The sequence below is a fragment of the Drosophila nasuta genome, chromosome 3 (assembly GCF_023558535.2).
Source record: "Drosophila nasuta strain 15112-1781.00 chromosome 3, ASM2355853v1, whole genome shotgun sequence".
In the NCBI taxonomy this organism is placed as follows: domain Eukaryota; kingdom Metazoa; phylum Arthropoda; class Insecta; order Diptera; family Drosophilidae; genus Drosophila; species Drosophila nasuta.
The window spans coordinates 52,945,248-52,959,345 of NC_083457.1; the positions used below are offsets into that span (position 1 = coordinate 52,945,248).

At 42.0% G+C, this 14,098-nt stretch overlaps 6 protein-coding genes across 7 annotated transcripts; 3 read left to right on the plus strand and 3 right to left on the minus strand.

Annotated features, from left to right (window-relative positions):
• Positions 1-4,909, plus strand: LOC132793985 (kinesin-like protein KIF18A). 2 transcript variants are annotated; one of them, XM_060804186.1, is made up of 5 exons: positions 1-600; positions 658-1,741; positions 3,502-4,309; positions 4,371-4,502; positions 4,558-4,669. In XM_060804186.1, exons 1-5 carry the CDS (start codon positions 302-304, stop codon positions 4,581-4,583), a joined length of 2,349 nt encoding a protein of 782 aa, XP_060660169.1. In that variant the 5' UTR covers positions 1-301; the 3' UTR covers positions 4,584-4,669. The 2 variants fall into 2 exon arrangements, with proteins under 2 accessions (XP_060660169.1, XP_060660168.1); XM_060804185.1 differs by lacking the exon at positions 4,558-4,669 and adding an exon at positions 4,768-4,909 and having other exon boundaries at positions 8-600.
• On the minus strand, positions 1,891-2,868 carry LOC132789659 (ribosome-recycling factor, mitochondrial). The gene has a single exon (XM_060797834.1). The coding sequence runs from the start codon at positions 2,791-2,793 to the stop codon at positions 1,990-1,992; it is 804 nt and encodes a 267-aa protein (XP_060653817.1). The 5' UTR covers positions 2,794-2,868; the 3' UTR covers positions 1,891-1,989.
• Positions 4,910-5,044: 135 nt separating the features above from the next.
• On the minus strand, positions 5,045-5,452 carry LOC132793998 (uncharacterized). The gene has a single exon (XM_060804199.1). It carries the CDS (start codon positions 5,450-5,452, stop codon positions 5,045-5,047), a length of 408 nt encoding a protein of 135 aa, XP_060660182.1.
• Positions 5,453-5,567: 115 nt separating this feature from the next.
• On the minus strand, positions 5,568-7,606 carry LOC132793991 (pyridoxal kinase). Its single transcript, XM_060804193.1, has 3 exons — positions 7,109-7,606; positions 6,946-7,045; positions 5,568-6,381 (listed from the first exon to the last, which is right to left on the minus strand). The coding sequence occupies exons 1-3, from the start codon at positions 7,202-7,204 to the stop codon at positions 5,669-5,671; spliced, it is 909 nt and encodes a 302-aa protein (XP_060660176.1). The 5' UTR covers positions 7,205-7,606; the 3' UTR covers positions 5,568-5,668.
• A 101-nt stretch (positions 7,607-7,707) lies between these two features.
• LOC132793990 (small ribosomal subunit protein mS35) lies at positions 7,708-8,928 on the plus strand. The gene is made up of 2 exons (XM_060804192.1): positions 7,708-7,938; positions 7,998-8,928. Exons 1-2 carry the CDS (start codon positions 7,815-7,817, stop codon positions 8,855-8,857), a joined length of 984 nt encoding a protein of 327 aa, XP_060660175.1. The 5' UTR covers positions 7,708-7,814; the 3' UTR covers positions 8,858-8,928.
• A 2,414-nt stretch (positions 8,929-11,342) lies between these two features.
• LOC132793987 (N-acetylgalactosaminyltransferase 6) lies at positions 11,343-13,968 on the plus strand. The gene is made up of 3 exons (XM_060804187.1): positions 11,343-11,952; positions 12,011-12,776; positions 12,834-13,968. Exons 1-3 carry the CDS (start codon positions 11,354-11,356, stop codon positions 13,500-13,502), a joined length of 2,034 nt encoding a protein of 677 aa, XP_060660170.1. The 5' UTR covers positions 11,343-11,353; the 3' UTR covers positions 13,503-13,968.
• Positions 13,969-14,098: the final 130 nt, after the last annotated feature.

Below are 14,098 nucleotides of genomic sequence, written 5' to 3' on the forward strand. Positions count from 1 at the left end.
ACCAACATTTTGAATTGCTGAGTGACCATCCACGTTGTAAATGAATCGATGTACACGAATCGATCAGTGTGACCCGTTGCTTGAGTCGATCCTTTTCGTAGAAACAGAAGCGGCGGTCACGCTCCAAAGCAACCCTGTTCTAAATACAGTTCAGTTCGATTGAAAGAATGACGCCGCAAAGCAATAAGGCAAAAAAGACAAATTCAAACAATTCAAACAACAACGATCATTTTAGGCTGTACTAATTTTGATAAAATATAGAAACGAAATAAGCGAAAAGTGTCAATAAACAGTTGAAAAGATGCCAGAACCAACAAATATTAAAGTGGTAGTGCGCGTGCGTCCCTATAATCGGCGGGAACAGGAACAAAATCAAAGATGCATCATCAAAGTGATGGACAGTTCGTCACTGTTGTTCGATCCCGACGAAGAGGACGATGAATTTTTTTTCCAAGGCGCAAAACAACAGTATCGCGACATCTCGAAGCGCACAAACAAAAAGCTATCCATGGAATATGATCGAGTCTACGATACAGAACGCACCAACGAGGATATATTCGCAGAATGTACAGCGCCGCTGGTCGACGCAGTGCTTGATGGGTAAGTCGACTGGAATATCTCTCGCTCTTTCTGTAGCTATCCCTCTCTCTGCGACAGGTACAATTGCTCGGTGTTTGTATATGGCGCAACAGGGGCGGGGAAGACATTCACAATGCTGGGCAGCGAGAATTGTCCTGGTATCACATTCCTCACTATGCGCGATCTTTTCGAGAAGATCCAACTGCAACAGGACACACGTAAATTCGATGTGGGCGTCAGCTATCTGGAGGTGTACAACGAACAGGTGATGAACCTGCTCACAAAAACAGGCCCCCTAAAGTTGCGCGAGGATTCCAATGGAGTTGTGGTCAGCGGTTTGGTGTTGACGCCCATCTACAGTGCGGAAGAGCTGCTGCGCATGCTCACGCTGGGCAACTCGAATCGCACACAACATCCCACGGATGCGAATGCAGAGAGTTCCCGTTCACATGCCATTTTCCAGGTGCACATTCGCATCACGGATCGCACGACGGGCACCAAACGCAGCGTCAAGCTTTCGATGATTGATCTGGCGGGCAGTGAACGTGCTGCCAGCACAAAGGGCATGGGCATGCGTTTCAAGGAGGGAGCCAGCATCAACAAGAGTCTGTTGGCACTGGGGAATTGTATCAATAAGCTAGCCGATGGCTTGAAGCACATACCGTATCGTGACTCGAATCTAACGCGTATTCTAAAGGATTCACTGGGCGGCAATTGTCGCACTCTGATGGTGGCTAATGTATCTATGAGCTCCATCACATACGAAGACACCTACAACACATTGAAGTACGCGAGTCGTGCAAAGAAGATACGCACTGTGCTGCGCCAGAATGTGCTCAAGTCTAATTTGCCCAAGGAATTCTATGTGAAGAAGGTCAACGAAGTGATGGTGGAGCAGGAACGTCTAATGGAGCGCAACAAGCTGCTGGAGGCTAAGCTGGCACAACTGGAGCGAGCCAGCAATGAGCTCAGCTTTGATCCCGCTCAGCTAACACCTTGGTACAGCAAGATTGATGCTGTCTACAGCACGGTGACGAAGCTGCAGCAGTGCGTCATTGGCCTACGCAGCAAGATCCAGAGTTTGAGCTATCGCCAGAAGCTGAAAAAGGACTTTGAGCAGCTACGCAAGGTACTGACGATGGATCAACGGCTGCTACAAGAGGTGAGTGAATTTTGAACATAATTACTATTTAACAGTATATGTAAAATAGCTTGATTTGACTAACTGGACTATCAAAGCATAGGACAAACTTCAAATTGGGTTAAGAACCGAGCTAAAACACAAATTGTAGCCTTGATTTCAACCAGTGCTTAACGAAGACACAACCCATTCGTAGTTGTGAGGCAGTAACATTTATTGTGGCAACAGAATCAACAGCAATTATCAGTCTTAGGTCTCGAATCTTAGTTTTAGGCATCGCCCAGCAGCTCTTTCTGTTTGCTGGCCAACAGTTTGTCCGCCTCCGCAATAAATTTGTCCGCTATGGCTGTGACCTGAGTTTGGGCAGCAAATGCATCATCCTTAGCTATATCCGATTTGTTCTTCAGCTTGCGGATCTGTGCGTTTTGAATGTCGCGTATGGCATCGCGATACTTGATGAACATGGCCTTGGCATTCTTGGAAAGATGCTCGCGATGCTCCTTAGTAACCTTAGGTATAGGTATGAAGAGTGTAGTGCCATCCTGTTGAGGATTCAGGTTCATGCCACTTTTCTCGATGGCACGCAACACATCGGGAATTGTTTGGGGAAATGCAATCATATTCACAATAATTGTTTTAGGATTCTTTCTTGAGATTTGCGCCAATTCCTGGAGTTCATGCTCTGCGCCGTCCACTTTGATGCGCAGAGTATCGATGGCACCGCTTGTGGAGCGCAGCGATAGATTCTTGATAAAGTCGTGCTTCATTTGCGCCACTGACTTCTCCATCTGTGCATTGAGAGAGTCCAAGTTGATCAGTTCGCGCAGTTGCTGCTCATTGATCTCCACTTTGACCGGCTTTCCTTTGCCGCCCTTCTCCTTCTTGCGGTCCTTGCCTTTTGCATAATCGCGCGTCTGCTGAAACCAAAGCGGACTTGGCGAAGCTTCTCCAGCTGCTGTCTGTGTTGGTTGCTGGAGTTGCTGTTGCCATTTATAGAGTTGACTTACTCCGGGGCGAACTCGAGTTAGTCGCAAACTAAGCCCCAAAAATTGAACGCCAGTTTTTGCGAGCATTTCAAAATAATAATTAAAAATGAGCAGTAAAGTAAATGCGGTGCTGCCAACTTGTTTGCAACAATCAAGTGTTTGTGGCAAGTGCTGCCAACTGCCTTGCAGCCTTTAAAAACGGTACGCTACTCAGGCAAAAAGCTTGCTTACAAAATTTTATTATGGGTGTTTGTTTTAATATTTAAAATACCAATTGTTAATTTGCAGATACCAACTTAAATGAATTAATTTTTATGATACAATTTAAATTATAATTGTTATTAAGTGCCAACTTAACTTTATTTCTTTCAAATTATCTAATTTTATAAAGTAATTTAAATTGTATGATCTTTTTGTTATATTTATTTACTATTGGAGTTTTTTTTTTTATAATGCATTTTGTTTATTTTGTAAATATATATTATTATATATTTTATTTTATTAATTTCTCTATATTACCAAATTATATTTGAATCTGGCAATGCATTTTTTGTTAGAAATTTAACTGTTATATTATTTTTCAGGGAAGGTATTTTGTTCATTCTATAAACAGCTCTTTTTTTTTATTTATATATATTACTTCATTATATTATATTTGAAAAGGCAATGTAATTTTGTTGTTTTGAATTTAAATGTTATTTAATTAATAATATTAATTGATGTTAGTTTTATAATTTCTGATTTAATGAATATTTATTTTATTAATTTAATTATTTAAATTCCTCTTTTCCGTAGGATTATAAGTTGTTTACGAACTACTTAAGTGCCTTAAGCAGCAGGACACAAAAGTATACCGATCAGTTGCCCGAATGGCGCAGCAAGCTGGAGGCTGCCTGCATGGATCTGAAGCGACTGAAGCAGGAGGTGAAGGAGTCCAAGCATTATCACATCCTCAACCAATACCTGAGCAACAAGGATCTAGAGGTCCAGCTGTCTAAGCAGCAAATGAACTGCGGTCATTTGACGGCCATCAACAACGAACTGGTCGAAAATTCGGATCTACTGCTGAAATCCTTTACCAATGGCAGCGATGTACTCCATCAGCTATACGATCGCCTGGAGGAGACACAGAAACTGACGCCGGACATACAAACAGCGTACGCGCGACTCGAGCGTCGAATGCGTTTCACCGAAGCCGAAACAGCGGCTTCACTGCAGGACACAGAGTTGGATGAATTGCTGGCCGAGCAGCTGCAGGAGAATCAAGAGCCACCAGAGCCGTTAACGAGCAGTGCAAGGAAACGAGCGCGAGCTCGTCGAACACACACAGTCAGTGACAGTGATTTTGTGCTGCATTTGGGTGTCGATAGCTGTGAGGACACAGATTCGGATGAGGATAACAACGATGAGACTGCGCACGTCTTTAAGAGGCCCTGCAATCTGAATGTGACGCAAGTGTTAACCCACAATACGAATCAACAGCACAAGGCGCTGACAGCAACTGTGACAAAGCCACGACCCGTCGTTAATAGACGCATCGTATCGGATATGATATCGGATCAGAGTGTTTGCGGTTCCACGGAAAAGGAGAAGATTAAGCAGGGTAAGTGAAAGTCAAAAGAATTGTTTAGAACCTTTGCTAATCTTAATCTTTTATCATGTAGCATTGTTCAAGTCGAGCAAGTTCAGCACTCAAGAACTGAAGCGAACCTGCGCAGCAGCGATACAAAAGGAGAATCTCAAAACCTTCTCCAATGGCTGTGTGAGGAAAAGTCCGCGTGCTTTAATAGCAAAAAGTGAGTAGGCGAATTCTTAATGAATTAATGCAATAAATGCTTATCACTTGTTTAGAGCTTAAGCGCAAGAAAGAAGATTGACGTGATCCATTGATGCTGTCTGACAATTTTTATTTCTTTATTTCAAATTTTCTAATCTAATCTGTAACTATCAAGTTTTGTTTTGTTTTTTTTTTATTAGGCATAGATAAAAGTTGGGTTTATTATTTGCAAATTATATTAATTGAAATTTCGTTCTGTTTCTTTTTTTTCTCTTTACGAACAGCTCTCGCCGGCGGCACGGCGATGATGCGAAAACCCATTTCCCGACTGGTGGGAACAATAAATACGGGCGGCAAGGACGCGCCGGTGGTAAAGATAAATCGAGCCGCCTCTTTTCGTATTAAAAAATAATTTTACGTCTTCACATTTTCTATGATTTAAGCAAGAGTTTACTAACTAATTTGATTTCGATTTGAATTGATTGATTTTTAGTTGTAATTAACCCAAAAAATATATATATATTCTCTGTAAGCTAAATAACGTAACCCTAGCGTAACGCTTTAGTTTAACAAATACATATCCGCTTCCTTGCCAGCTCCCAACTGTTCACGTCTATCATTGCGATAAAACTCGGCTGCTTGCCAAGCGCCCAAGCGTTGTGTAGGCGCCAATCCCAGCAAGCCCAGCAGCATATAAAGCAGCGCTCCCAGATTAACGCCCAGCAGCAGGAGTCCGGGACCGAGGAGGGCAGCTGGAGCAGTTGCTGGCCAATTGTTGCCGTAGTTGGAGTACGAAAGACGCCGCCAAGGTTGCTGTTCGTTGTTGGATTGCTGACGATCCAGTTGCTGTTCATCCTTCTTGCTCTCGGACAGCAGCGTGTAGCGTGGCAGAAAAGTTGCCTCCGGTTTTTGTGTTGCTTCCAAGGCGGCAGCCAGGCAGCAGAATGCAAACAGCACCAACAGTTGCATGTTGTCAACTTTGTAGATCGCTTGCCACACAAAACTCTTTTATAGCAAGAAGCAACAAGTCACAGCCCAGTAACTCCTTTGAGATGTCAAACAAGAAGCAAACAAACGTTGACAATCTTTTGTTATAATAAGCGTACATTTATTTTGGTTAAGATAAGTTTTGTTCACAGTATTATTGTCCGTTGTTTGTTTGGATTTGTTAACATTGTCAAGTGTCTAGTTGACACGCTTCGCTTTGAGCAACACTTGAGGCTGCTCGATCTCTTGCTTGCTCTGCACCAACTTCAGCTCTCGCTGCCAAGCCTGAACGGGTTCCGCAGTTCCAGGCAGCGATGACACCGTGCGTTTAATCACCGCTTGCAGCGTGGCAATGGTCTTCTCGAATGCCACAGTCACATCTCCTTTGCTGGCATGGCTGTGAGCCAGATAGAGAGCGGCGAACAGATCTCCGGTGCCCGTGAAGAAGAGATCTTTGCCACCCTGTTTGGGTATGTCCATCGAGAGTCGTGCGCCATTCTGCTGGCTGAGGAAGGCGCGAAGCACGCCCGGCTCACCCAAGTCGCTGCTAGAGATGACGACAGTCTTGATGCCGCGCTGGTGGAACCAATCCATCGCCTGCCACACAGCCTCCTCACTGCGCACCTCTTTGCCCGTGAGCAGCTCCACTTCATACTGATTGGGAGTGATGATGTCGGCCAGGGGAATGATCTCATCACGGTAGACGGGCAGCAGTTCCTTGGGCACATACATGCTGCCGTTGTCGCCCATGACGGGATCGCAAACATAGATCAAATTGGGATTCGCTTTGCGTATGGCCTTCAGTATGACGCCCACTTGGCGGAGGAACAGCGGATTGCCAATGTAGCCGGTGAGCAGATGAGTGTATTGGGACAACAGCTCGTTCTCTTCCAGGCCCTCGAAGATGTTGGCTAAAAGTAGACGCAAAAAAACAAAAGTTTAAATAATAATTTATATTAAATACTGCATTTGTATTATTTTATTTTGAATTTCTTTTTAAAAAATTTAAGAATTCTGTAGTAAACTTAAATTTTGGATTCTTTCAATTAACTAAATCTTTCTAATGGGTTTAAAATAAAAGTTATTTTATATTGTCATGACTTCAGTTGAATGACAGACGCTAGATCATAACATATGTATATAGATCCATATATCATTTATGTAAATTATTATAAATGATCTATACATGTTATATTTCTCTGAAGGTTCGGCAATTTGATTCTTTTTTATTAATTTTATAATAACAGAATAACTTTTACTTAGTTTTTGAAAGAACTAGAAAAGTATAATTTAGAAATGATTTACTAAAAATAGAAATTAAATATGAAATTGCTTCCCAGATAATCCTTCTAATTAAATCGATCATACAAGAAATTTCGCCATAATCTTTGACATTCATTTTTTGATTCTATTTGTGATAAATGTAGTATATGACTTTAATTATTATCTCTGCAAGAACAGACGTAAACACTCACCCAATTCTTTTTCGGTGGATATTGGACCCTTGAAGCATTTGTAGCCCGTGTGATTGGAAAACTGTACCGAGTTTAACGGATCCACATCGAAGCCCAGCAGCTGCAGCAATTAATTATGATGAAATAAACATGACTGGAATGTTTGTTTACTGCTGATGATTACCTGCAGTGGATAGGTGGCCATCTTGTTGCCCACATAGCCGTGCACGACGTGACTTTGGATGGACAACACCCGTTTGTTTGTCTCAGAATTCGCCATTTTCTTGAAGGTGAAGTTATATTTGTGCACTTGTCTCGCAGTTGCCAATGCCGATTGTGTGGGGAAAACAATTGTATTCTGATGAAACCGGTTAACTGTGCTGTACTGGCTCTGTCTGCGATCAGAAGTTTACTCGTTGAGTATTCAGACTATACTATAACTATGTATACTAGATGCCCTACATTCGAGAGACGGTCGTCTTATCAGCACTCAGCTGGCGGCTGATAACGAAAATACATACGAGAAGATACCAAAATAACCGACGGCTGATGGACTATAAACAATGAGTGGGATTTTGACAGTACACAACTCTATAACATCGCTATTTATTCATTTGTCTTTGACCTTGGTCCACAATCAACATTTAATTTACAAACATTGCTAGACTTCACTTCTCTCTCTCTGCCCACTAATTCGCAACAATCTCACTACTCACTCTCTTACAGCGTCGCATTCGATACTCGGCATCGATACCTAGAGCAAAACAGCTGTTTTGTGTCTGCTCGTCGCGGTGAATGGCAGTTGCTACACGCTTGGTTTACGTAAACTTTTTAATTGTGGAAGTTTTCAATTAAAATAGTGGTAACAAGTGCAATTGGCCAACTCAACAATGGCGGCTAATCTAACACGTTTGCTGGAGCATAAGTTACAGACCAGCAGTGCAGTAACAGCCCAACGTTGTGTCCGCTTGTTCAGCACGCAGCAGCAGCAGTCAGAAGTCAATGATGATGAGGGTAAGTAAACACGGCATATAAAGGACAGACTACAAAGTAATCACTTCAACTTTCTGTAGAGTTCCGTGTGCTGAATCTGCGTACTGTTAAGCAGCAAGCACGCCGTCGCGAGATCAAGAAGGATGCAGTGCAGCCGCCACGCACCTCCCGCATGGCTGTGGATCAGGATTGGACTGCTGTGTGGTCGGGACCACGCTCCTTCCACCCGGCCAGTGTGCCGCTGCCATTGCGTCAGGGCTACACGGAGCGCGGTGCGGCGGCGCCATCGAAGTACGCTAACGCCGAGTTGATGAAGATACCCAACTTCTTGCATCTGACACCGCCGGCTATCAGACAACAGTGTGAGGCCATCAAGAAGTTCTGCACGCCATGGCCTAAAGGCTTGGAGACGGAGGCCAAATGGAAACGCCACTTTCCCATCGAGGTGCTGAGCACAGATTATTGCCACAGTTTACCCACAATAAGGCATCCAGAGGCACGTCGTGTGACCATTACACTGAAGCTATCTGATCTGCAATTCGATGCACATGCCAAAGATAAGTTTCTGCGTCTGGTGGGCGAACGTTACAACCAGGAGACGGGTGTGCTGACCTTCGTCACGGATCGCTGTCCGACGCGCAAGCAAAACTATGATTACGCTTTGTATTTGCTGACTGCCTGTTATCATGAATCATTTGTGACGGAGCCATGGGAGGACACCAAATCGGAGGCGGACATGGAGGAGTATCACTTTGAGCGCAATCAGGCCAAAAAGTCAGCAGAGGCAATTTTAAATTGGAATTCAAAAGCGGAGCAAAAAGTTGCTGCCAGTCCGAGTTACGCTACAAGTGTAGAGCAATTGATCAATGAGGGCGAGAACGAGTACAACTTGGCCAAGTATAAGGAGGAAGTGCTCAAAATGTTGAAAATAACTGTCTAAATAAGCATTTGCACATTACTATTTGTTATTAACGATATAATATGAAAATAAACAACACAGTAAACTACAAACCGGCAAAGTGCGTTCAACTGCAACAGCTGTTTGTGTTGTCTGCGCGCCATGGTGAATGGCAAAAGAACACCGCAAAGAAGCAGAAGCAACAGCAGCAGTGATTTGTTAGTCCAATAGGGAAGACCAATTTTAGTGGACGTGGATGGAATTTGTTTAAATTGTTTGCAAGTTGTGATATAAAATTTGACAGTTTTATTAAGTGAACGCACACAATTAATGAGGCTCGCTTGAGAGCAGTATTTGACAGGTAAAAAACGAAAGTGCAAACAGCACTTAACTAGTAAATATTGCACGTGAAAACAATAAAAAAGAGAATTACAGAGCAATTAAATGTAAAAGGTTTTTTTCCAAATTATCTGTGTAATTTCGTGCTGCTCTTTTGGTGGTACCGGAAGCCCATGGTTTATCGCAACTTCTCAAAATATACCCAAAATGAAAGAAAAGTGTCTTCGTTGGCAATAGACGTTGTCGTTGCCGTTGCCGCTTATCAGCCAAGCACTCTTGTTTGTTTTTGTTTTACGTGTAGTAATTGTGCCTTCATCTAAACACACACGCACACAAGCATATGGCTGCGATTGTGCGGGTGTGTGCAATTTGAAGACATTACAGTGGCGTCTAATCTTGGTACGCTGCCGCAGTTGTCACGGTTTGTTTGAGCACGACACAACGGAGAAGCGGCGGCGAAAGACTATCTACATAAATACTACATATTGTACGTGTTCTTTTTTTTTTTAATAAACGTATCTAATTTGTTTAACTCAATTTAATTTAGTATAGTGCATTGAAAGAACAATTGCTTGACATACTTTTCAATACCTGAGCTCAGCTTTAAGGTCACAGACATTTAACAGACATCAAGTTTCGAGCTTTTCATACACTAATACATTGACATTTTCACCCATACCACGATGGCTATATTTGTTCTAAAATTATGTCAAGTTAGCAGAAATTTGGAAGAACCCAACGCAGACGTATCTGCAAGATACAAGATAGTAAAAGTTTGATGTACCAAAGTTCAGACAACTTGATAAAAACGTTTGGTTTCTTTTTAATTAACGAACTTGTTATTCAATCTTTAACGACTTTTTAAGCTGAGAGTTTGATTGATTTGATTTTACTTGTAAATTAGTTCGAGAAATTGTTTTTTCTTAGACATTTCTAAGTTCTTAGACCAAGGCGTTAGGCATACAAATATTCCCATTAAATTAAAGCTAGCTCTTTTATCTGAAATCTCTTTTGTTATAATTTATGGATCACAAATATTTAAATCAAGATTTTATAGTTGAAAACGTTTTTTCTGTCCATATATTTTATTAAATAAAAGAAAATCTGATAAGTAGAAGTTGAATAGTAATTTATTGTGTATGATATAAAATTTTATAAGAAATATATTTACTAAAATAAACAATTCAGAATTTAGAATTTACAGCTTATAATTTCAATTGTTCAGTATATAGATTTTGTTATCATTTTATCATTGAAGTTTAACTTAAATGTTTTAATATTCCAATGTAGTACTTCATCGATATACCAAGTATGACTTTCGGTATATTTTAGTATTTTTGCGAAATTATATTTGGTATATTTTCAGAATATTATCTCAAAGAAAATCTGATTAGTAGAAGTTGAATAGTAATTTATTTTGTATAATATAAAATTTTATAAGAAATTTCATCGATATACTAAGTATAACTTTCGGTATATTTTAGTATTTTTGCGGTATATTATTCGGTATATTTTTAGAATATTACCACACAGTTTTGCTTTTATTGAAAATGCGTAGCGGGTATCTCTCGATTGAAGCATTATTTTTTTTTAAGTGTCGCTGTTTTTAGGTAACTCCAGTTTAAATAAATAAAAGATTAAATAAATACTTGTTCTTAGACGTGGCTAAATTCTTAAACAATGCAAAAAATAAACGTGCCAGACATACAAATATTGTTCTTAAACGTCGAAGCTGTAGATCTTCTAGTAACTGAGATTTAGTTGTCTTTTGTATAATCTGTCAGGAATATTGAAATGAACCTTGCAAATTCGGAAAGGTTTTCTTCAGTCAACATGCACTTGCTGCTGCCCAAGGTATTGAATGTAAAAATCAAATAAAATGTGTTTAGACAAAAGGCAACAGACATTGACATGATTATTTGTTATTTGTTTGTCTACTACATATATTTTGCTTCCTAATCTTACAGTTGGTAATTGGCTGGCAGTGACTATTTTCAGTCGCAAGTCGCTGGCGAAGCAGCAGCAGCGAAAATTGCTGCAGCTGAGCTAACATCAGACGTACGTCAACAGCAACAGCAACGTCGTCCATGAGTCTGCGTCTCGATATTTGCGGTATCAGTTGTACGCTGCTAGCGTAACCGAGTAGATTGACACGTCTCCAACCTGGAATCGATAACTTGGACCCGTATCAAACGTAGAATGCGTCGTCCGAACATTAAATGGATGATCAAGTCGGTGGTGTTGGTCCTCCTCACATTGATGCTCTTCCTGCTCATCACCAGCTGGATCTCGTCCTCGCCGTACACCAACAAACCAGTTCATCATGGCATTGAACCCGAGGCCTTACCACGTGTCGTTTATCGAAATGGCGATCGTGCAAAAATTCATCTCGATCAACCGGTGCACAGAAAACATGCGGATACGAACGAACAGAATCCTGAACTCCCAGAGGTTGTCTATGAAGATGTGCAGGCAGAGGAACCAGCGGGAATTCCGCCTCCGGCTGTGAAGGAGAAAAGGAAGCAAGCAGCTAAAAAGAAAGAGGAGGAGCAGACGATGCAAGTGGCAGCGCCCAATGAGGTTGATGATGGTGATGGGCTAAAGAAGGATTGGCATGACTACAAGGCAATGGTCAGCGACAGCAAGCGAGTGGGCATCGGGGAGCAGGGCGTGGCAGCCAAGCTGGACGAGAAGGTGAAGGAACTGGAGGAGAAACTTTCCCTGGACAATGGCTTCAATGCGCTGCTCTCCGATTCCATCTCGGTGAATCGTTCACTGCCAGATATAAGACACAAGGCGTGAGTAGTTTGTCCTTAAACTTAGCTTCAACTAATCTCTTTCTCAATTCTTCTTTAGCTGCCACAGCAAACTGTACCTCAAGAAGCTGCCCACTGTTTCTGTGGTCATCATCTTCTACAATGAATATCTGTCCGTCCTGATGCGATCCGTGCACAGTTTGATCAATCGCTCGCCTCCCGAGCTGCTCAAGGAGATCATTCTTGTGGATGATTTCAGTGATCGTGCCGAACTCTACAAACCTTTAGAGAACTACATAGCCGAGCACTTTAGCTTCGTGCGCGTTGTGCGTTTGCCTCAGCGCACTGGCTTGATTGGAGCACGTTCGGCGGGTGCTCGAAATGCCACCGCAGAAGTGCTGATCTTCCTCGATTCGCACGTCGAGGCCAACTACAATTGGCTGCCTCCGCTGCTGGAGCCGATTGCACAGAATAAACGCACTGCCGTCTGTCCATTCATCGATGTCATCGATCACTCCAATTTCAATTATCGGGCGCAGGACGAAGGACAACGCGGTGGCTTCGATTGGGAATTCTACTACAAACGTTTGCCTCTGACGGCGGAGGATTTGAAGCATCCAGCTGAGCCGTTCAAGAGTCCTGTCATGGCTGGCGGTCTCTTTGCCATTTCCACCGAATTCTTCTGGGAATTGGGAGGCTACGATGAGGGTCTGGACATTTGGGGCGGAGAACAGTACGAGTTGAGTTTCAAGATTTGGATGTGCGGTGGTCAAATGTTCGATGCACCTTGCTCCCGTGTGGGACACATCTATCGTGGACCACGCAATCATGTGCCCAGTCCACGCAAAGGCGATTACCTGCATAAGGTGAGTGGGTAAATATGGAGAAAGTATTTTAGAATGACATTTCTTTGTCTCTTGTAGAACTACAAGCGTGTGGCGGAAGTCTGGATGGATGAGTACAAAAACTATTTGTATGCCAATGGCGATGGCATCTACGAGAAGATCGATGCTGGCGATTTGACCGCACAGAAGGCGATACGCACCAAGCTGCAGTGCAAATCCTTCAAGTGGTTCATGGAGGAGATAGCTTTTGATCTGATGAAAGTCTATCCACCTGTGGAGCCGCCCAACTATGCTAGCGGTGCCATACAGAACGTGGGCGATCCAACGCTCTGCGTTGATACGCTCAGTCGCAGGCGTCACAATAAAATGGGTGTCTATCAATGTGCCATCGATTTGGTGAAGCCACAGAAATCACAATACTGGGCGCTGAGTTGGAAGCGAGACATAAGATTACATCGCAAGAAGGATTGTCTCGATGTGCAGCTGTGGGATAAGAACGCACCGATTTGGCTGTGGGATTGCCATGGACAGAAGGGCAATCAATATTGGTACTACGACTATCGCAAAAAGATGATTAGACACGGCTTGGAAGGCAAACGTTGCATGGAACTCTTACCAGATTCCGATGAGTTGGTGGTCAACACCTGTGATCCAAATAACAAGTACATGAAGTGGACGTTTGGCTTTGTCAACAAGACAGCGCTGGACAACTATAGCCAAGATCTGGAGCTGGCGCTGAAGTTTTAGGAGTAGTAATAACGATATTGATAGTCATAGAGAGTGTGTCTGTATGTGAGTGTGTGTGTGCGTGTAAGGTTTTAAAATTCACTCGCCTCTTGCCATGTACTTAAAACGCAATTGTGAAGTCTAATTTTTTGTATCTTATGTAGTTTTATGTACAGACAATAAGTATTTGAAGAAGAGTGTAGAGTATAAACTGTAAGAGAGAGAAATTTTCATGTTCCGAACGCACATTCCAATTGTCATTAAATTCGAAACAATTAAGAGAGAGTCCTATATATAATTCCGATTGCCACGAAGCCTTGTTGTTACCCTTGTACCCTTACCTTGGGTACAAAAAAATAATATCTACAATATGTAAATGAAAATTGACAGAGTTTGTTTAACTTTGTTTGTCGTTTTATTTAATATTAATATCTGGTTGCTTTCAATACGCGTACTTTAAATAAATATAATTTATGTTTTTCATATACTTTTTGTCATTTTTTTTTTTGTTGTGTATCGTTTTACAATATGTATCATCATCATCTTTCATCTTCATCAGCTCCGTCATCATCTTGATTTTTGTGTGTGTTTGTTGTCGATATTTTACGTGCTTTTTT

Bases quoted from the DNA above. Each gene is read 5' to 3' on its own strand.
- LOC132793985 (XM_060804185.1), top strand. From the start codon at position 302: ATGCCAGAACCAACAAATATTAAAGTGGTAGTGCGCGTGCGTCCCTAT. The intron at 601-657 runs GTAAGTCGACTG...TCTCTGCGACAG, and splicing joins GTCGACGCAGTGCTTGATGG to GTACAATTGCTCGGTGTTTG. The intron at 1,742-3,501 runs GTGAGTGAATTT...TCTTTTCCGTAG, and splicing joins ATCAACGGCTGCTACAAGAG to GATTATAAGTTGTTTACGAA.
- LOC132789659 (XM_060797834.1), bottom strand. From the start codon at position 2,793: ATGCTCGCAAAAACTGGCGTTCAATTTTTGGGGCTTAGTTTGCGACTA.
- LOC132793998 (XM_060804199.1), bottom strand. From the start codon at position 5,452: ATGCAACTGTTGGTGCTGTTTGCATTCTGCTGCCTGGCTGCCGCCTTG.
- LOC132793991 (XM_060804193.1), bottom strand. From the start codon at position 7,204: ATGGCGAATTCTGAGACAAACAAACGGGTGTTGTCCATCCAAAGTCAC. The intron at 7,046-7,108 runs GTAATCATCAGC...TAATTGCTGCAG, and splicing joins TGGCCACCTATCCACTGCAG to CTGCTGGGCTTCGATGTGGA. The intron at 6,382-6,945 runs GTGAGTGTTTAC...GTCTACTTTTAG, and splicing joins ATCCACCGAAAAAGAATTGG to CCAACATCTTCGAGGGCCTG.
- LOC132793990 (XM_060804192.1), top strand. From the start codon at position 7,815: ATGGCGGCTAATCTAACACGTTTGCTGGAGCATAAGTTACAGACCAGC. The intron at 7,939-7,997 runs GTAAGTAAACAC...AACTTTCTGTAG, and splicing joins AGAAGTCAATGATGATGAGG to AGTTCCGTGTGCTGAATCTG.
- LOC132793987 (XM_060804187.1), top strand. From the start codon at position 11,354: ATGCGTCGTCCGAACATTAAATGGATGATCAAGTCGGTGGTGTTGGTC. The intron at 11,953-12,010 runs GTGAGTAGTTTG...ATTCTTCTTTAG, and splicing joins CCAGATATAAGACACAAGGC to CTGCCACAGCAAACTGTACC. The intron at 12,777-12,833 runs GTGAGTGGGTAA...TGTCTCTTGTAG, and splicing joins AAGGCGATTACCTGCATAAG to AACTACAAGCGTGTGGCGGA.